Raw genomic sequence first — 21412 nt, forward strand, 5'->3', positions numbered from 1 at the left:
TTTTGCAAGCTAGTCAAGATGCTTGCAAGCCCAAGGCTTTCAAATTTGACTGTAAGGCTGAATTGAGTAAATGATTGTAAAGATCAGTCACAGCTTTATGGGAACCTATAGCAAATGTTAATAACATTAAATTTTTACATACTAATTCCCAAGTTTGGAATATACTTTAGCTTTTTTCATGAAATCGTTGGTATTATTTTTCAAAATTATCAACAAAGAAAGCAAATGGATTCAGGCACATGGATTCAGGTTTCTGCACTTACAGAGTGCATTCCTCTACAGGTGAACCATCTGGGCCGTCCACCCTCCCCACTGCCCACTACATGGCTGCAAACCTTCCTCCTCCCCACTGCCCCTGCTTTGTGCTTGCTCATTTCTTTTGCTGCTGCAGACCCATTGCTGCATGAGACGCCATATTCAGCCCCAATCCTTTGCTGCATCAGTGGCAGACTTGGGACAGGAGCTTTAGGTAACTTCTTATGCCGTGGGGTGGGGGCAAGGGCATAAAAAGCACGGAGGACAATCCCAGATTCCGCATATTTCTGCACCCTCCCCTGCCTGTCCCTGCAACCTGACCCAGGATCCCCCCAGCCCCACCTTTTCTTTCCACCCCACTTTTTACACCCCAGCCTCCTGCTCTAAGTCTTTTGACAAAATGCCCAAGAGAGTGCTGGATTCCTCCGGATGTGGCTGAGTCACATTCCTAACTCTTGGGGTGTTACAGAGACCGGCCCTTTCCATCTGTAGAGCCCTTGTCAACATCCAACTGAAAAGGGAGGGAAAGGTAGGGAAGTGAAGACAGCACTTTCTTTATTGAAAAGAGCTGGATCATGAATTCCAACTTGAGGATAAAAGGACTAAGAGGAGCTGAGCAAGACACACTCATGAACAGTGACGAACCTTGGTAACGTGTATCTCAAGTCTTTAAAATGACCTTATCGTTTGATCCAGGCATTCCACTTCTGGGGACTAAACAATGGGAAAATAAATAAGGTCTAAAAAGTGGAGTATTCATAGACTAAAAGTCTTGATATGGTAAAGATATGAAATTATCCCCATTCCACAGATGAATAAACTGAGGCACAGAGACGTTCAATAACTTGTCCAAGGCTATGCAGCTAAGAGGTGAAGCCATGATTCAAAACTAAGCAGTGTGGGCCCAGAGCATGGCCTCTGAGTGAGGCCAGGCCACGCTCTGAGCTCCACTACTTTCCTGCCCTCTCCTGCACCCCCACAGCCCCAGAGCCACTGTTCTCATAGCATTTTCCCCTCTCCAGTGTCTGTCTCCTCCTCCAGAAAGAGCAGGAACCACATCTGATTCCCCTTGGCGTGGCCTGGCACACAGAAAATACTTAAAATACGTTTATTGAACCCAAAGGACGATTTATTGGTAAGTTGTCTAATCATTGGGATTTATGATTCTACCTTTACAGAATTCTTGGTAAATTAGGACACAGACATGGACAAAAATACACAGATTTAATAATGATTCTTAAGAAAAATAGTTTTCTTAGCTTACTCTCCTTTCTCCTTTAAATAATTTAAATGGTAGATCCAGAGTTTATTTTTTAATACGACTTTCTAAATAGGAAATTCCATGACATTTCTCACCATTATATTATTTGAGAGCAAGGGTCGTGGAATGTCCTATTATTTTCTGCGTTAGAGTGCCCAATAAATATTAAATACTGATGCCACCATTAAAACTATAAAATTATAAAGAGGAAAACAGTAAAGCTTTTTTTTTTAAGGAGGATATATGGTTAGAGGAGGGAAATAAGAAAGGAATTATTTATGCCTCTTATGTTTACAATAAAAATACTAAATCTGCTGGAAGCTGGTGAATATGAAATGGTTAAACAACCACCAAAATCTAGTTTAGAGACTGAAGGGGGGACATTCCCCAGCAAAACTATAGACGCCTAAAGCCACCTCTGGTTTATTTAGTGCCCTGTGGTGTTTCAAGGTCTTTGCAATATGATATACAACCAGTCCCTCAGCCCTGACCACTCTGGTCATAATAAACCCAAAGAGCCTCTTTACCTTGACCTCTTAGCATCCACAGGATTTTACATAACTCATGAGCAGAAATGTTCACAGAGAAAACGACCTTCTGCTAAAGAGGTTCAATTTTGGCATTCAGCCAAGTCAGAGGAGGCAAGAAAATTTTTACTGATAACTTTAACTGGTAATTTGTTTTTGATAAACACCATTGTATTACTCAGGGTTCTCCAGAGAAGTAGAATTAATAGGATACATGAATATAGAGAGAGAGAGAGACACTTTTTTTTAATGAATTGGCTCACATGATTGTGGGGGCTGAAATTCTGAAATGTGCAGGGCAGGCTGGCAGGCTGGCGACCCAGGGAAGAGTTGATGTTGCAGTCTCGAGTCTGAAGACTATTCGGAGGCAGAATTCCTTCTTCCTCGGGGGACCTCAGTCTTTTTTCTTAAGGCCTTCAACTGCTTGGATGAGGCCCACCCACATTTTGGAGGATGATCCACTTTACTCAAAATCTGCTACTTAAATGTTAAACACAACTAAAAAAAATACCTTCACAGCAACACCTTGACTGGTGTTTGACCAAAAACTGGGTACTAGAGCCTAGCAAGGTAACACATAAAATTAACCATCACAACGATGAATATCCTTTATTATGCCAGTTATCACAGCTCCATTTCATTCAGCCAATAGGAAGAGACGTACTGTTAGACTTCTCCCTGAAACAAATCAAACCAGTCCTTCTTCAAACTGTGTGCAAGATTTCTGTCTCCTACACTCTACATCAAACACCTGCTGGTCAGTTTCCTCCTTGGCCTATATACTACCCAACAGTAGTTGATAGAGCTTTTCAATATCAATAGGATGGCGTTTACCCCTTCGGCTGCGTATTTCTGCTCCACAAACACTTCCACAGAAGCACCACAGCATAAAGTACTATCGCATTCCACCAGCATGGCATCTCTCATCAATTAAATCACCCCAGATGCTTTGATACAGATAAGTAATTGCAATCCTTTTGTTCATCAACCTGTGTCTCGGGTTAAACATTCATGGCATCTATACAGTGAGCAAAAATGCACCAAGTATTCTCCCTCTAATGAAAGTTTAATCATAATCTGATAGCATGGGCGCACGGTGAGCACAGAGCAGCAGTCGTGCGACGTCATCTCCTTGCTGGTCAAAGGCAGGGTGGCACTCGTCATTTGGTGTCTGTGCCAGCCACCTCGCTTCTCTGCTGCCAGACCGCTCTCTCCCATCTTCTCCCAGTTCCTCACATTATCCAAAGGGATATGGAGGTCTCCGATCAGGAACAAAGCTCCCAAGAGCTGGATTTAGAGGCGATAACTAGGAAAATTTCATTTCTTGACAAATGGAGGGAAATCTTTAGTTTCCACAGGTAAGATTTTCTTGTTTTCTCATTTCTCTAGAACTAGGGGATTTTAGGTGTTTAAGTAATCAGCGTTTACGCTCGCTACTTGAGATATTTCCCTTCTAGATTTACATTTACAATGTTCAGGTATAAATATTTGCAGAGAGAGACTTCCCTGGCAAGGTTGGGTTTGAGGAGGTTTAAGGGTGGGGAGGTTGAATGGAGTAACTAATTTACTTGATGTTTTCTCTTTCATTTATAGGCTGGGAACCAATAATACAGCTCCTCAGGTAATTACTTTTCCCAAAGCCAATGTGTTTTCTTCTAGTTGCTTCTCCAAATAATCACATTAACAGCACAATGTGCATTTATTCTACACACACGACATCCCTCAGGACCCCAGCATTTAACATTTGAAAACCTAGAACTTGAAAGCCTGTTGAAGGTCTTTTCTTGTGCTTCCTTTTTTCATAAAAATCTCTTCCTACTTTTAAGACCTACTTTTCATCATTAAGAGCACCATACAGTTATTATTTTAGAAAAAAGTAATATTCGAATCTAGAGTTCCTACTTGTGACATAACACTCGATTCTGACAACCAAGAGTGTCAGTGTCCCTGAAGAAAAGTAGTTTGGAAATTAGTTATCAACTTTATTCAGTTTCTGAGAAATTGTTTTCCTTCACCATTTTCAAATAAGGGAAAGATGACTGAATTCGGGTTTTAAAAAGGTATTTTACAATCTGTTGTACAATATAAGATTAAAGATGTTTTTACCTCATGTAACCTAAAAAGTTAGAAGGAAATGGACTTTGTAATTCAGATATTAATTTAATCACTGAACAAACACAGTACGAAATATTAAGGTGACTTTCCTGGCACTAGTATACGATACGATCAAACAATCGAATTATTAATATTTGAACTATAACACTAAAGCCTCTGGCTCCCAGTAACCTGTGATCAAAAGCCATATTTATGCTAAAACTCTCTTAACCATAGTCTAAATTAGAATCGGGGAGATAATGCTTCTGTTGTCGTCCTGGAAGTATTAAATGGAGATAGCTACCATTTGGGGGAATAGAATATTCAAAAGATAAAACAGTCCTTGAAAGGAAAAAAAAACATAAGTGTCTACTTACGCTTTACACAAGGTGGGGGAACCTGCTGCACAAGTGTGAGATTTTTCCATTTGATGTACAAACTGCATCTTATCCCATCAGTAGTCTGGGACTGGGGTGCTGTGTTTCTGAGATAAGGAAGCATCTTCGCCTCTAGGAATTCCGGAAAACTAAGAAGGCAGTTTCCTCCATGTTTCAGCTACCAACGGCAGATTTCTTTCATGACATTAGTATAAAAGGTAAATTGGAAGAAGGGTTGATGCTAACTTGTATTTAAATGCCATAAGAATCAGTCAAGAAAAGTAAAAATTAATTTTTTTCTTAAAGGTGGGGGATGGATTTTTTAAAGAAGACAATGATTATATTCACTTCCTGGGGAACAGGAATCCGAGAGAATTAAAAGGAGGTAACCTGGCTTCGTTTATCGGCCAGTTAACAACATATTGAGAAATACCTCATATAGACTGGAGAGATTCATTCATTGTTTATAAAATGTTTTCTTCTCAAAACAAGAGACGGTGACATTTACATTCTTCTCTAAACATAATTTCCAGTCAAGGTCTTGATAGCATTAATTGTGTTTCCATAGTTACATTTAACCTCTCCGAGTCACATAAAACTTATAAGAAGCCACTTTGACACAGAGGCTGGGATTTTTCTGCCTCTTTTATTGCTCTTTATCACAGTTTTCAGACATCTTTAAAAGGGAGACAACATTTCCTGAACACTGATATTTCAGAGAGAAAAGGAAAAAAAAGGTCATCTCCACCTCTCTTTGCTTTGTTTTCTGGTTGGTGGCCTTTTACACAGGAGCCTGCAGGCAGCCGTGCATCTGCTGATGAAACTGAAGACAGAGCAGGAGAGCCTCAGCCCAGAGGACAAGGATGTCTGCCATCGGGTCACCTTTGTTCTGTTCCCAAACCTTCTATCATCATTTCCAGATCGGGCGGCTCTCCCGTCTCCCGAGCCATGGCCGCGGTAAGTATAGCATGTCAATTAAACATGAAATGCAACGTAATCTTCACCAAACAACAAAGCTGGGGAATCTTATCTGCTGTCATGTGAGAGCATTACTGAAGATAAGACTACAGACGGTGGTTATTGGTAAAAGGGGAATATAATTAAAATGATTTATTTATCGTATTTTTCAAGGACACACGTGACGTTGCAGTCTTTTCCTCCCAAACTGTGAGTCTCCCTTTGTTCACTTCCTCAATTTGGCAGTTCAATTTGAGGGAGCGGGGGAGTTAAATTAGAGTAACTCACTGCGTACAGTAGGATAGGGCAGACGCAGGGCGCTGCAAACGTGTACACTGCTGTGGAAGAGCCAGACGGGCCCCTGTCTGTGGGTGGGCAGGGTGGGGACCTGGGCCAGGCCCAATCCTGAGACAAGGAGCTCGTCTCAGGAAAGAAACGCTTTCTGGGCCTGCTGACTTGTACGCAGATTTGAAAAGAACCCATATTTGAGGATCCAAGTGAATCTGGAAGCTACTGATCCCAGGGACCCTTTGCTCAATTCAACTCCTGACCAGGGTCGAGGTGAGGACTGAGGCAGAGACCCAGCCAGGAGGCAGAACTAGCAGCATCTCAGTGGATCAAAGTGGCCCGGGCTGGAGGCAGGGCCTCTGCAAATGTCCAAAGGGCCAGCTGTCATGGTCAAAGAGGTGTGACTGGAAATGGAGGAAGCTAAGCCAGCGGTCAGGCCAGGGAAAGTACCAGACAGGGGGAGGGACACCTCCAACTTCATTGCCCTCTGATATGGCCCTTTCAACTGTAACAAAACTCAGGGCTTCTCAGGGCAATTTCCCCACATTCACCCCATCCCCCATCCTCCACACTGCATTCTAGAACCTCAGGCAGAGACCTCTCCTCAGGGCCCCAGAACGAGAGCTGGAAGAAGAGCATGTCCTTCCTGAGGACATGCTGCCCCACACCCAGGCATGCTTGCAGAAACCGACAGACCAGCGAGGTCATCCAGGCAAAGATGAGCAGCACTTGCCCTGCAGCCAGGCCGGCCATGCACATACAGCTCCATGGTCTGTGCACTGTACACAGGGTCCCTGCTGGGAGGGACCAGCGGCGACTAGAACCCTTCCTGGGAAACTGCAGTCTCCGTCTGCTTTCAGAGCACAAAGGCCAGGCCTGACTGCAGTATTTCCAACCCTCAAGATAGCATTTCCTTAAGCTCCCAGCGGGGACAACATCACATCATCACACACCACACGGAGGGACTGCAGCCCCCAAATTCTTTTTTTTCTTTTTTTTTTTTGGTGAGGAAGATTAGCTCTGAGCTAACATCCATTGCCAATCCTCCTCTTTTTTGCTGAGGAAGACTGGCCCTGAGCCAACATCCATGCCCATCTGCCTCTACTTTATATGGGACACCGCCAGAGCATGGCTTGACACGCATCGCGTTGGGCCGCACCAGGATATGAACCTGTGAACCCCTGGGCTGCCGAAGGGAAGCGTGCGCACTTAACCGCTATGCTGCCAGGCTGCCCCCGCCCCATCCCCAATTCGTTTTATCTCGCACATCTTCAAGCTTCAGAGAGCAACTCCCTCCACTGTCACACCGCAGTGTGTGTGTACAGGTACAAAGGTACCTGAGGCCCGCTTGCTCTTGTTGTCACAAATCTTCCCACCGCAATCCACCTCCCTCTCTTGCTCAAATGCAGATGTCACAGGAAGGTGGGTCAGTGGGGCCTCGCAAGATGCTGCGGTTCTCTCGTCAGCCTCACGGGCCCTGATGGCGCCTTAACTTCTGTGTCTAGTTCATGGCCCTCCTTTTGGGTCACGAAGACAGGTTACGTGTTATCCTGTCAGGGTCTGCAGGCCTCGGGGGTTATTCTGCCCACACTGTGCTACAGAACCAGAGGTTAGGGCAACTACCTGTATTTCACTTGGGAAGATAACATTGTTAGTTAACAATCTTTAGTAAACATCCGTTATTGGCCTCTGTAATGAATTTATATGGAGAATGTCATTTTAAAATTTATATGTGTCTGGAAATAGGCTACCTTTTGTGTGAAAAAAGAGAGAAAGCCATGATTCTGTATTGGTATTTGCCTTTAGATGAGTACAGAAATTCCAGAAGACGTGGTAAGATGTAACGTTAAGATGGGGGCGGAGGGGGCAGGGAGGCGTGGTGGGAGAGAGTCTTTGCTCATCCTACCTTTCTGAACCATGTGAATGCACAGTCTATTTTTAAAAACACACGTACAAATTTTAAAAATAGAGAAAAGCCCTCACAGATGTTTCCCGAGTCTTCTAGTCTCTGTGTTGTGGAGGAGGAGAGTCCGGGTCTGAATTCCCCCACTTATCTGCAAACACAAACCTGATGCAACTGGAGACCGCCCCCCCTCCCCCGCAATGACTTTGCCAAGGTAACTGCCTCCCTCTGGAAAGGCCTGGGAGACAAAAGAATCAGACCACCGTCGCCTGACACGGAGTTGATGGAGAGCTAAGGAAGTCCCAGAAGTAGAGATAATTGATTTTTCTTTAAAAAGGTGAATTTGGACTTAGTCCCATGCTGTGGGCCAGATGATAGTGTGTTCTAGAAATAGCAGCAGCATTAATTAAACACACCCTGGGATTTCACAGTGACGAGGCTGGGGATCCTGAGTTCTTGTATCCCAGGGAGGCGGTTTGGAAGCCTGACCAGTTGCCATCGACGATGCTGCAGAGCAGCCGCCTGGCAGATTATCAGAGCCACTGAACCCCAGCACTCACCAGGAAGGCCTTTCTTGTCTTCTGCTGTTCTCCCCCTGTTTGGAGCGGGATGCATGGTCTCATGATGCTGGCACACAATCTTTGCTGGGAACCTGCTGGGAAAGGAGGGATGGGAGCCCCCTCCACACCGTCGCTTTCCCCAGCTCTCCTGTTTCTCACCTTTGTTGTTTCCAGTACAACAGCCTCCTTCCTCCCCCAGCCTAGCATCTTAGAGTGTGTGTGGTGTAGTGAACTCCAGTCAAGGCTGCTGGCCCTGGTGAGATCATGGCGAAGGTGGGCACCCACCTTGGGCTCCTCCACCAGCCCCACCCAGCTGCCTTCCTGCCCCCCAGTGGCAGTTCCCCATCCTCCTCCACCTCCAGGCCCTTCTCCAGGACCCAGCCTGGAACACACTCCAGTAGCCTCTTTTATCAGCAGCCAATAAAGAAACACCCTGGTGTATTTGCAGCACCACCCAACAGGCTCATACTAAAAACATAATACCGGGAGATCAAAATATTCTGGGGAGACTCAGATGAAGGAAGCTGTAATAGAGGATGACAGGCCATGAGTGGCTTTTGGGGAGCAGGAAGCACAGCCTGGTGCCCCCAGCATAAGGCCCAGGTAATCGATGGGCCTCGGTGGGTGTTTGCTTAATTAATTCCCTGCTCTGACAATCCCCTAGAGAGGCATCCCAGGATGGGGTAGGGGATATCACTCGTGGGCCCCTTCAGATGCCCTCTCTACTCCTCTCCACCCTGCTTTCTGCCCAGGAGACTGACATGTAGGGACTCCATCCACAGGGCTCCCTCTTTCTGGGGCCTCCTGTTGAGTTTGACCAATGGGAGCCCTGAAGGGAGCCTGGAGGGAAGGGAGGGGATGAAGTCAGGTTGTGCAGAGCTGGCTGAATCTCTACCCCTCTGGCAGTCCTCATCCCCAGGATTCTCTCCTTCCTTGTTCAGGTAACCACTCCTCCCCACCTTCAGGTCCAGGGGACACAATGACCTCTGACTGTTGCCAGCCCTGGGACCCTGCGTTAAGCAGCAAGATTCCCCTACATGAGGCCCACATCTTTGTAAATAGTCCCGGTATTCAACTTTCCTCCAGTTGATTAGCCTGACTTGAGAGTGCTGTCTGTTTCCTGCTGGGACCCTGACGGGTACGAGACGAAAGGCTTGCATTTGGACCCTGGCACTGCCATTTACCAAATCTGTTACCTTGGGCACACACTTAACTGCTCTGGGCCTCAATTCCTTTAACTGCAAAATCAAAAGGCCGAAATAGATTTTTTTTATTATTCAACAAATACTTACTGCAGCCTACTGTGTACCAGGCACTACGCCAGATGCTGAGAAATCCTTGGTGAACAAGAGTCTGCCACTCTATTTGACGGGCTAGGAGAGAAATGTCTCCTTAGGACTCACTAAGTCTAAAATCTCTGATTCCATGATGGTCCGGTAATTTTTAAGGCAAAAAAAGCTTTAGGGAAGGAGCTTCCAAGAGAATTATTCTACCTACCTTCAGTTGGGGGGTGGGGGGAGAGGACTGGACAGGGCCAGGCGGTCACAGGGAAACTCTAAGCCCGGGGACAAGGGACAAGGCAGTCAGAGGAAGGAAATTAAACTTGTTGGGAAGAATGTTCCAGGACCTCCGTCTTCGTGTGTGTGTGTGTGTGTGTGTGTGTGTGTGTATGTGCGATAATCACCATCATCATTATCATCATCACAGCAATCAGGAAAGAGAGATATTCATTACCGATCCTGGAAAACTAACAGAGCGAAAAGAGAAAAACTATAAACCGTGCTTGATTGTGTTAAATAATAATGATCATTACAGTCATTTATTAGGCCAGTTTACCATTTGTGTCTACTTACCAGGCAGCCCGACAACATATGCATATCACTGAGTATGCGTGGGGCTAATCTTGTTATAAATTATATTGGATAAGAAAGTAAATGTCACACAGGTAAGACGAGTCACCTTTGTTGTCGAGCTGGCCAGTGGGGCCTGGTGTGAGGCCCACAGCCCCTCTGCTCTAGGCCTCCTCTCCCCCAGGTACATCGGGATGGTGACGCTCCCTAAGCCGGAGGCGGCAGCCGGCAACAGAAACAGGAGATGGGATGGTTTGGCCTGCAGAATTTCTCTAATTTGAATTTGAGTCCTAAACCTTCTTAGTCTGAACGGTCCTAATCTCTCAAATTTCTACATGCTTCTCCTCTCTTGTTCCTGCCGGTCTCTGGTCTTTTCCATCTGTGTTGGGACTTTCTTCCCTACAGGACAAGGTGTTCCAGCGCAGACAGGCTGTGTTCTCACAAAGGTAGTAACACTCTCCATTTACAGCACTTAGGCTCACGAAGCCCTGTCCACACTTCTCTCTTGATGAGAGCCGCGGTGTGGCCGGAGTAGGGGTTATCCCCGTGTCGGGATAAGGGAATGGAGTCTGAGAGAGGTTGGGCCATCTGTCCAAGTTCACGGGGTCAGTAAGGAGCAGATCTGGGCTTCTCAACGCTGGAGTCGTTTCATCTGTGCTGTGGTCAGTCTTTCATCTGTGCTGTGCTGCCTTGATGTCAAGGAAACACTTCCTGTTTGCTTTCAATCCTCTGCTGGGGGCGCCCCGGGTTGGTGGCCTCTTTGGCTTTGGTGCACACCGGGTCTGTGTCTTCCAAGTGCAGCCTCTGTGCCCGTCTGCTGCCTCTCCTTGACTTGTGGTAGCCGTGAGACCCCGGACAGATCATTTTTCCTCAAGTGCAGTTCTGGGCCCTTGCTCACACTGAAATGCTCCTGCCTGTATTTCTCTGTAGAGACAATCTTCTTTTGGTTGGTGAGAGATGGCCAGGAAATCAACTGCGGCCACGAAACCAGACCCTGGTCCAACAAGGGGAAGAGTGTTCCAGATGAATGCCTCTCCTGCATCTGTCCTCCTTAGAACCATGATGGCCTGCTCGGTGCACAGCTGGGGAGAGGCACCATGGCTCTGGGCCAGTTGGGCTCCACGTCCCTCTCTCAACTCTGGGCAGCTGGCTCTGACGCCTGAATGTGATATTCAAAGCCCCCCAGGATCAGCCTCAAGGTAGCTTCCAGGCTCAGCTTCTGCTTGCTTCCTGCTCGGCGGCCCCAAAACACACACACAGTGTTCCTGTCCCGCTGCACACACCCCCTGGGCACCGTGTGAGTGTCTGCAGATCTGTCTCCTCTGTTCCAGGCCCTAGGCCCTCGTGTGGTCTGCCCCAGAGAGCGGGCTGCGCGCCTCTGCTGGAGCATGGGTGCTTTTGGGGATACGGCAGTAAGTGACGTATTAAATGACCTGGTCACCTCGTGGGAAAGTTAGCCCCTCTCCCCCCCAGCAGGCAGGGAGAGAGACCGGTCAGGGGCAGCACACGCCTGCACCTCTAACACTTCTTACGTCCCTTGTGATTAAAAGAGCGTGGGCCTCAGTCAGAGCTTTCACAGGCAACAGTTTCTAGTTAATTCAATAACACTGTTTTATTTCGATTATATTTTTTATCATGTGCAGCGAGTGATTTACATTCCCATTTAAGGAGGTGACATAAAGTGCCATTTTTAGATAAATGTTTCCTAAGTTATCAAGAGTGGCCCAAGCTAATGAAAATGTTAATTAAATAATGACGGGGACACAACATGACAGCCATTGTAAGGATGCACGTAGAGGATTGACACTGGGGAGCAGGGAGGGGTTAGAATGGGCGCAGACGCCAGCTGTTTCTACCAGCTGGGGGATCGTAGGCAAACGCTTCTCTGTAGAAGGAGGTTAAGAATGGCCCCTTACCTCAAAGAATGCACTTCGCATAGTGAACGTAGAGCACTTAGCCCAGTGCCTGATGCATGGAAACACTCAGGGCGTGCTGGACGCCACTTGCCAGCCTCATCCAAATGCTACCTCTTCCGTGAAGCCTCCCTGAGTGCTCCAGTCAGCACTTCTGTCTCCTTCCTCTGTTCTCTCATGTACTTTGGAACTTGACTTATGAAACGCGTTCTGTCTCGTACAGAGTTGTGGGGTATCAGACTTCCTACATATCTGTATCCCACACGGGATCCTGCACATGCCAAATGATTAACACATCTGATTATGAATGGATTCCTTTTTTCGTGTGATTGGTCTATAAAGGCTGGTTCCCATCTTTCTGGGAAGCTCCAGAAGACCCTAATGCCAACATGCTGTAGAACATCCAGGAAAACCTTAAAGATTCCGGAGCAGGAGAACAGAGGATGCTTGTTTAGTATCATTTAAACCACTGTTGTTCTCAGGCTAGAAACACAGGGGCCTGTCTATTCCTTTTTTCTGGAGCAAGAGAGAAAGACCCAAAGATGTGAGAGGCAGGGATTACAGAGTCACGGATCTGGGGACAGAGGCGTAAGGCCAGAGCAGCCATTCGTGGTGGACCACGGGGTAAAGGAGAGGTGGCTGGCAATAGAAGGTGAGACATACACAGGAACAAAAATCGGATGGAGGCGAGGTGCGGGGTTGACACACTGAGGCTTCAGGATAGCACATCCTGAGGGAACCTGCGTGAACATTTGGCAGAGGACTTTATAAGTAACGTAGGGGATGGAGTAACGTGCAAGCCTGATGCAGGAAGGGGACGGACCTTCTTCCGAGATGCCACCACTTTACTTCTGGCTGTTTGGTGAGGCAAGCATCCAGGAAGAATGGTTTTGTGTGAACACTCATTCCCCTTCTTTTCAGAAGCTGCGTCAGAGTCTCTTTGGAGACACAGTTGGCGTCTTCAGCCACGACTGGAAAGAGGCCTGTTTCAGGTTCCACGATCCTTTCTCTGACCTGGCTTTTGCTTTGCAAGTGGGAAAGGTAACAGAAATTGACAATTTTTTAAAATCCTAATCCTCTGTTCCCTATCCATCTTTGTCCGTATGAGAGCATGTTTTCATTATAATCATATATAGAACATATTTATAATTGAAAGTTTAACCTTAAATGATAACAGACTGTTTAAAATTCTAGTATCCTGTTTGGGCTGTAACCAAGTCTCAAACTCATCCCCCGTCCCCTTCCAATTCTAATTTTCCTGGTCTTCTTTCCAAGTTCTAAGCATCCCTGAGGATTTAGGAACTTCTTTCTGGCTTGTTTAAAACGTCAATAATTCATGCCTCAATCACCGAGCACATGGAATTTCAAGGGCTGGCCAGCTACTTCCTTACCCGCCCCCAAGTCCATGTCTGCTGTGGAGCAGGGGCCTAGTGGAGGTGGGTAGGTGCGGACATACAACTCCAGAGCCAGCCCACGGGGCTCCACAAAGAATCTGTTCATTGCAAATCCCAGCCCTGCCATGGCTCTGGCCACAGCCCACAGGGAGGGGTAGCCCGTATGGTACAGTGTCCCTTCACTAGGTCTAGAGGATGCCTTACACCAGGAGGGACAAGGCTGCAGAGAAGAATAGATAATGACATCCATTTCCAAGGGTTCTCTTTTGTAATGTGGGCCCTGAGGGGTGCCACTACAATTGTAAAGCCCTGCTCTCAGCCTTCACACCCTCATTATTCATCTGCCCCCTTTCAGGGAGGTGCCCGGAGCATTCAGATGGCTGTACAAGGATTCATCATCAAATACTTGTTGTTTGCAAGGAAGGGAAAAGACTGTAACCTCCTCAGGTAAGAGGCCCATGAGAAGCACTTGAAAGAGTTGCCCATTTCAGGAGAACTTTACATGCTAAATAATCACGGTGGAAAATCCCACGGGTCACATCAGGAAGGGGACTCTTCAGGAGACAGAAATGGCTCTGGTTCTCCCAGAAGGACTGGATTTCCCTACTGGGGAGGGCTCTCCTGGAGTCATTCTCAATGCCCAGTAGCAGGAATACCGTTGACAGTTTTATGCCCCACTGCAGGCCACACTCTCAGGTACAATGAACCGGGTCTCAGTTGGGCTTACTTGACAATGTTTGATGGGAAGCCCCAACCTAGCGATCCAGGAGGAACAAGTGAGGGAATGAAAGACCTGATAAGAGAAGGATCCCCTCCCACTGAACAGGCTGGAAGACTGAACAGAGCTTGGTAGTTGCCTACTTAACAAGTCAGTTCCAATTACTTTATTCGTAGAGGCTAATGAACGCCTATCATGTGCAAAGCTCTATGGTTGATACTGGAGGAAATAGAAATAATTAGAAGACATCTATCTACCTTGAGGGAGGATAAGCTATCACTCAAAACAGAAAGTAAATGTATAATATATTCTTTTTTTTTTTTTTTGTGAGGAAGATCAGCCCTGAGCTAACATCTGTGCTAATCCTCCTCTTTTTGCTGAGGAAGACCAGCTCTGAGCTAACATCCATTGCCTAATCCTCCTCCTTTTTTTCCCCCAAAGCCCCCCAGTAGATAGTTGTACGTCATAGTTGCACATCCTTCTAGTTGCTGTATGTGGGACGCCGCCTCAGCATGGCTGGAGAAGCGGTGCGTCGGTGCACGCCCGGGCTCCGAACCCCGGCCACCAGTAGCGGGGCGCGCGCACTTAACCACCAAATCACAGGGCCAGCCCCCTATAATATATTCTAAGATCATGAATTGCCGGGTTCCTTAGAAGTAGAGCCAGAGATGGGATTTCTTTGTGCAATTGGTTTATTACGGGGATGCCCCCAGGAGAAACCTGTAGAAGAGTAAGGAGGCCGACGAGGGAAGGAGACGCTAAGGAAGAGTGTCGTTTCCTGTGACATCTAGCCTGGTCCGTGGGAGCTCTGGAGCACCAATCGCCCACCTTCAGAGAGGGGAGCAGGGCCTTTGTACCCCCCATTCCCCCCACACCGCCCCCCCCCACCGTCAGGCCTTGGCTAGGGGCCGTCCTTTGGGATGGGGCATAACTCCTGGTCACTTCTGGGAAAGGGGGCTCCAATTCTTCAGAGAGAGTTGAAAAGTAGGAGCCACTCACAGCAGTACCCGAAGCAGCCAGGGGACGTGGCCACCGACTGAGTACAGTGATCCCAGGGAGTGTGGACGGAGCACACAGGCATTTGCTGCGTGGATGCATAGCATCTAGCACAGTACCTGGTGAGCCGCCAGTGTTGAACAAAGGGTGCTGAGTCACTGCCGTCACAGATGGCTCCGTGAAGCCTCCTCGAGCCCCGGCACAGCTCTGGCTCCTTCTCTGCAGTATTCTCCTTCTGCCTGGGCTAGGGTTTCAGAGTACGAGGCTCCTTGTTACTCAGAGCCAGATGGAGTCTATAAATCGTGCTGAGTTCATCAATAAATCTCTATCATGTGTTTCTGCATCAGGACAACAGTTGTCATTGTCACCTGTGGAGAAAACGAGCACAGTAAAGACAACCTGGGGAAGTCTGATGGACTGGGGTCACCCAGCGGGGTATAAGGGCCAGGGGCGGGGGTCAGGAGCCAGATGGCCTGTGTTCAGATCACTGCTCCTCTGCTTTAACTGTGAAGGACCAGGGGCAGGGTACTCGAGCTCTCTGTCTTACCCTCCTCCCCTCTACGGTGGGAGTGACAATACTCTCTACCTCACACTGTATGAGGTGACACGTGTGAAGTGCTTAGAAAATGCTGGCACAGTGAGTGCCAGGTGAGTGTCAGCTATGGGTTAGTCGGGGCCACCTGAAGTCGCCTCAAGTGATGGATAGGACGTGATCAGGCAGAGAGGACAGACGTGACGTGTACTTGAAGGGCAGACGAGCATGTGAGAAGAGGCAGGAGGAGGAATGGGGAAACATGTTGAGGGACGGGTCCATCTGTGGCAGAGGGCCTGCAAATGGAAACCCGGGAGAGGGACAAGGGAGGCTTGTTTGGAGCTGTGCTTGGGAAGGCCTGTGTCACTAGGTTCAAGAGCTGGGACCAGTCCCTGCAGGAGTCCGGGGGAGAGGACAGTGTTGGACTCGAGGGGGGCGATAAGGCCCAGGTTGTGTGGGCTGAGGGCACCAAGACGAAGAACATGCCCCTGGAGGGATGCCAGTTCAGGGGCACCAGAGGGGACAAGGCCCTCTGCTACGCCCTCACGGTGTGGGTTGATGCAGGAACTGAATAGACCCACCCTGCATTCAGAAGGGACACAGAAGGGGAGACCCAGCACTCGGCCAGGTGACGGTTCACCCCAGGGCTTCCTAACCCTGCCTCCTGCCTTGTAGCTTATGCACCATAAGCCGGCAGGAGCAGGAGCGGGCCCTGGCTGCTGCGCTCGCTGGCATCCTTTGGGCTGCAGGAGCGGCTCAGAAGGCCACCATCTGTCTTGTCACTGAGGACACCTATGTCGGCTCGACTCCTGACTACTCTAGGGACGATTTCACCGAGCGGGTGAGTCCCTCCTGCCTGTCCTGCCAGATAAGGGACCGATGTAGCCTGAGCATGTGCCAGACTCGGAAATGAAGGTGGAGCCCCATCCATGCTCTTGTAAGGGTCTGATGTGGCCACAGGCACCTTCCAAACAGGCGAGGACCAACGGTTGTAGGCGATCCAGGCAGCCAAAGTGGAGAATCCTGCTGTGAATTTCTCCTTCCAGAACTCACCATGATCAAGAATATCCCATACCTGAAACCACCATAACCTGCATTTCCATATCCACCATTTAAACATAGTTAAATTCTACCTAATAGGAAAAAAAAATCTGTTTATGGTTTTATTGCTCCAGATCTCATTGGTTTAAAACTGAGGAATGTAAAAGTGGGGCCAGTAGTACCCTGTGTGTTTTATATGGCCTTGGGTAAGATAATATGTCAGTTTTTAGCAATGTGCTTTTGCAATGAAACAAAAAACCCCCTTGAGGTCATAACAGTGAGTTGACATCTTCTAGATGTAACTTCCGTCTTCCTTTTCATTTTTTTCTTCTGCCCGTGATTTATAGCTCCAGCTGTTTGAGCTTTTAGAGCAAGAAGCCACTGAGAGATTCATCTATGATCATTTACAATGGGTAAGTGTTTAAGTGTTGAGACTATCCTTTATGTTGAACTGATCTTACAGGAAGCTTCTTTCTTTTATAAAGTGTATTTCTAATGATGCTTGTTAAGAAAACCAGGTCATTTTGAGGCTAAGAAAGGGCGGAACAGAGAAAGAGGAGCCCGCCTCTCCCTCCCCACAACCTAGAGAAGCCAGACTACACAGAGGCCCCTCACAAACGCCGCCTTCTCCTTGGCTAATCAAACCAGAGAATAATGCGGCGGAGGGCATGTGCCGGGAGTTCTTTGTTAAAGCAGTCTTGCCTCATCTGATGGATTAAGCACAAAAACAGCGGACAACTAAGGCCCTGGTCTAAACGGCCAACATGACCATTCACGTGGCTCCAAGGAAGTGACTTCTGGTCTGAAAACGGTGGCCCATTTCACCCATTCTTCGGGACCTTCCACACCATGTGCTCCCTGCAGGGGGTCTCCCCCACCCCCAGGGGGAGGGGACAAAGTAGGGGACAGTGATGGCGGAAAATGGAAAGGGCTTTTTCAAGATTCCTCTGCGGAGAAAGAAACGAAATGAAAGTTAACTTTCTGAAGAATTAACTCTACGATGTGACAGCGGAGGACAAGTAGCAGGGTAATCGTGGAGCCGTACACCTGTGGCTGGTATGGAAGGGGAAACGTGATCCATGCAACCCTCCGCTCCATCCTTTCAAAGTCTATAGCGGCAGAAAACGGGTGTGAGTTCCCAGCCACACACTCGCTCTGTGATCTTTGTTAAACTAGTTACCCCACGGCTCATAGGTCTGCGTGGTAGGCAGAAGAATGGTCCCCCCAAAAATGTCCAAATGCTACCACCTGAAAACTGTGAATGCTACCTTACATGGCAAAGGGGAATTAAGGTAGCTAATCAGCTGACTTTAAAATGGGGAGACTATCTTGGATTACCCAGGTGGGCCCAGTGCAATCGCGAGGGTCCTTAGATGTGGAAGAGGAGGTCAGAGGGAGGCGATACGAGAAGAGTGTCACACCACTGCTGGCTTTGAAGATGAAAGTGGGGGGCATGAACCAAGGGATGTGAATGGGGCCACTAGAAGGAATGCAGGTCTGCTGACATCTTGACTTTGGCCCAAGAAGACCCATTCCAACCTTCTGACCTCCAGAACTATAAGATAATAAATTTGTATTATTTAAGTTACTAAACTGATGGTAATTTGTTATAGCAGCAATATGAAACTAATAAAACCTGTATGATAGATTTTTAAATACTGACATGAAGTGTTCAACTAGAAGCCTGCTTAGGGACTATGTTGTGGCAGGAGATGTTTAAAGGGGTTACACAGACAGACAGCACCATGTAAGAAATGACCCTTCCAGCAAAAAGATGCAAACCCTCCCTCCCTGTCTTCCATCTCAACTCAGATCTGGGAGAGTCTGATTCAATAGGAAGGAGCCCCACATCTGCAAGGGATTCTTAAATGTAGCCAGAGCTGAGAATCAGAGGATCAGAGCTGAAGCCATACACAGAATTTTCCTGTCAAAGACTAGGAGTCAAGCTGGAATAAGTAATAAAGGCCCTAAGCAGAAGCAGACCACTCAGTGCAGGTGGGCTTGACACAGGAGCTACTCATGACAAGCAGACCTAAGCTGACCATCATGTGGCCACGCTGGGGAAGGGTTGCCACCATTTATTTCCTCAGTGAGGGGGGAACTTGATGGCATCTTCCTTCAAGGGCACCCCCCGGCCAGGGGAGTTGTGATCAGCCCCCATCCAGATCTTTACCAAACCCCATTCACTATCAAAATGCACCAGTCCTGTGTCCCATTCCTGTGTCCCATCTTGAGGCTGAGATTGCAAGCTAGAGGTCTGAGGGCTACATGTGGGCAGTAGACCTATTTTTATGGGTTGAATCACATGCCCCCAAAAAGCTATGTTTGAATCCTAAGCCCCAGTACCTCTGAATGTGCCCTTATTTGGAAATAGGGTCTTTGCAGATGTAATCGAGTTAAGACGAGGTCATGCTAGATAGGGCGGGCCTTAATCCAGTGGCTGGTATCTTTATAAGAGAGGGAAATTTGGACATAGATGCAGGTAGGCAGGGAGAACACCATGTGATAATGAAGGCAGAGACTGGAGTGATGCTGCTCACAAGCCAAGAAACTCCAAGAATTGCCAGCAGCCAGTAGAAGCTAGAAGATGCAAGGAAGGGTCCTCCCCTGTGGCCTTCAGAGAGAGCATAGCCCTGTTCTGACACCTTGATTTCAGACTTCTAGCTTCCATAACAGGGAGAGAATAGATTCTTAGTGTTTTAAGCCATTCAGATTTCTGGTCATTTGTTACAGCAGCCCTAAGAAACTAATACACCTCTCACAGATGATCTGCAGCATTAGCCCACACAGTGTTGTATTTTTAAAAATTTGGCTCAGTGAACATCAAAAACAATGAGGAAATTCCACAGAAATACTAGGATTTTTAGCTTTTCTCAACAAATCAGAAAATCAGACTGCACTAGATCTATACTCAGCCTCAATTCGCTGGCATAGGAGGCAGCGACTCCCATGGGACAGGTCATGATGGGCTGAAGGATGTCACCGATCTCGTGAAAATGACTTTGCAGATGTGATTAAGTTAAAGAACTTGAGACAGGAGGTTACCCCAAATTTTCCTGGTGGGCCAATTAATAATAGGGGTCTTATAAGGGAAGGAAGATGGCAGGAGAGTGAGGGAAAGAGATGTGACGATGGAAGCAGAGGAAGAAGAGGCTACGTGATGTGGGGTCATGAGCCAAGGACGAAGAATGGCTTCTAGAGGCTGGAAAAGGCAAGGAAACAGAATCTCCTGTAGGGCCTCCAGAAGGAACGCATGCTTTCCAGCAGTTAAATCGATCCCTGTCACACCACTGTTGCACGTCTAACCTCTAGAACTGAAAGATAATAAACTTGTGTTGTTTTAAGCCACCAAGTTTGTGGTAACTTGTTGTGGCAGCGATAGGAAACTAACATACAAGTGTTCTCCAGCTTGCCCTGGGCTCCCCCTCCCCATTCTCTCACACCCCACAGTACAGCCATTCATGTTCCTGTCTGGATCCTATGGCACTGGAATTTGTTCTGCTGCCTGAGGGTCCTGCCCCTGCCAGGTCACAGATAGCGAAGGGGACAAATTAAAACTTAGAAGGAAAAGCACATGCATTTAACAGAAGTCTTCCTGATTCAATGCCTTTAAAGGAAAGACTTTAACCCTGGGCACCTTGAAAGCCAGCCAAGGAGCTTCTTCTCAGCAGGTAGAGTGTTGATGTAAAGCTGAGATAAGGCCAATTAACAAGAGGTCCTGAATGTTGACTGGGCAACTTGGGTTTGATCCTGGAGATCACAGGGGTCCTCCGGCAAGTTCTGAGCAGAAAAGCAACGTGGCCAAGAAAGGAGACAGGAAAGAAGTGCCTCAGAGAGAGACAGATACTCATTTTGCTGTGGTTCCAGCATGTTCCAAGAACTAAGGTAGGTACTGTGCATTACTCCATTTAACTTCTGCAACAAACAAAGCAAAAGGGATTTTATCTGCAATTGCAAATGAGGAGATGGAAACTCAAAGGAGTTAGCAAGTAGGAGTTAGCAAGTAGCAGAACTGGTTTTGAACCGAGGTCTGCACAACTCCAAAGCTGTTTCTGTAAGGCCTCTCTGCTCCCCCCGCATTTAACGGGGCAGTGAGGGGGGAGACCTGGCTGAGGGGAGACTGGACGGGGGCCAGGCAGCACTGCGGGCCTGGGCTAGGATGGATGCTGGAAAAATGGAGAGGAAAGAAACACCACATCTTAGCCATGATTTGAAGAGAATCACAAGATAGAAGAGGAGGAAAGACAGTAGGGTGGAAACCAAGCGAGCCATGGAGCTGCTGGCAGGCCTGCAGAGAGGAGGGAGAATGCATATGAGAGCAAGGATGTTCTCGGGAAGCAGAGAGCTCCAGCTGTCGGAGCTGTCCTTCAAGCAGCTAGAAAAAATTCTCGAGGGGCTTTAGGCCCCTGTACGTGGAGCTGCACTGCCCTTAGGCGAATGTGCTTCTCTTTTGTTTTCCAAACAGTTCAAAGGGGAAGGAAACCAGGGGGTCATCCTGTTTCTTTACAGCCTCATCTTCTCCAGAACATTTGAAAGGTAAATTCTGCAAATATTTGTGTAGATATTTCCTATAGCTCTGGGGTCACATAAACAATGTGCTCGCATGTTGAAAATAGTTTCATGCCCTGTTGGAAACAGGAGGGCAATTTTTGTTCTAGTGGACGTGCGAAGGGGCCGGTGGATGTCGCCAGGAAAGTTGGAATCTGCTTTTCTAGGACAGTCGTAGGTGCCTTCTTCTTGTGGTTA

The 21412-nt window shown here is 47.6% G+C and overlaps 1 protein-coding gene across 1 annotated transcript in view; it reads left to right on the top strand.

Moving 5' to 3' along the window:
- Nucleotides 1-3294: 3294 nt before the first annotated feature.
- MINDY4B (MINDY family member 4B) overlaps nt 3295-21412 on the top strand; it is a 34429-nt gene continuing 16311 nt past the window's right edge. The window contains exons 1-8 of the mRNA XM_087431706.1: nt 3295-3401; nt 3637-3664; nt 5304-5471; nt 12907-13026; nt 13735-13826; nt 16301-16466; nt 17014-17079; nt 21132-21202. Coding sequence (XP_087287832.1) covers nt 3295-3401; nt 3637-3664; nt 5304-5471; nt 12907-13026; nt 13735-13826; nt 16301-16466; nt 17014-17079; nt 21132-21202 — 818 coding nt within the window. The remainder of the gene's footprint in view (nt 3402-3636; nt 3665-5303; nt 5472-12906; nt 13027-13734; nt 13827-16300; nt 16467-17013; nt 17080-21131; nt 21203-21412) is intronic.

Source organism: Ceratotherium simum, chromosome 5 (assembly GCF_057802395.1).
Source record: "Ceratotherium simum simum isolate JZ-2026a chromosome 5, ASM5780239v1, whole genome shotgun sequence".
Classification (NCBI taxonomy): domain Eukaryota; kingdom Metazoa; phylum Chordata; class Mammalia; order Perissodactyla; family Rhinocerotidae; genus Ceratotherium; species Ceratotherium simum.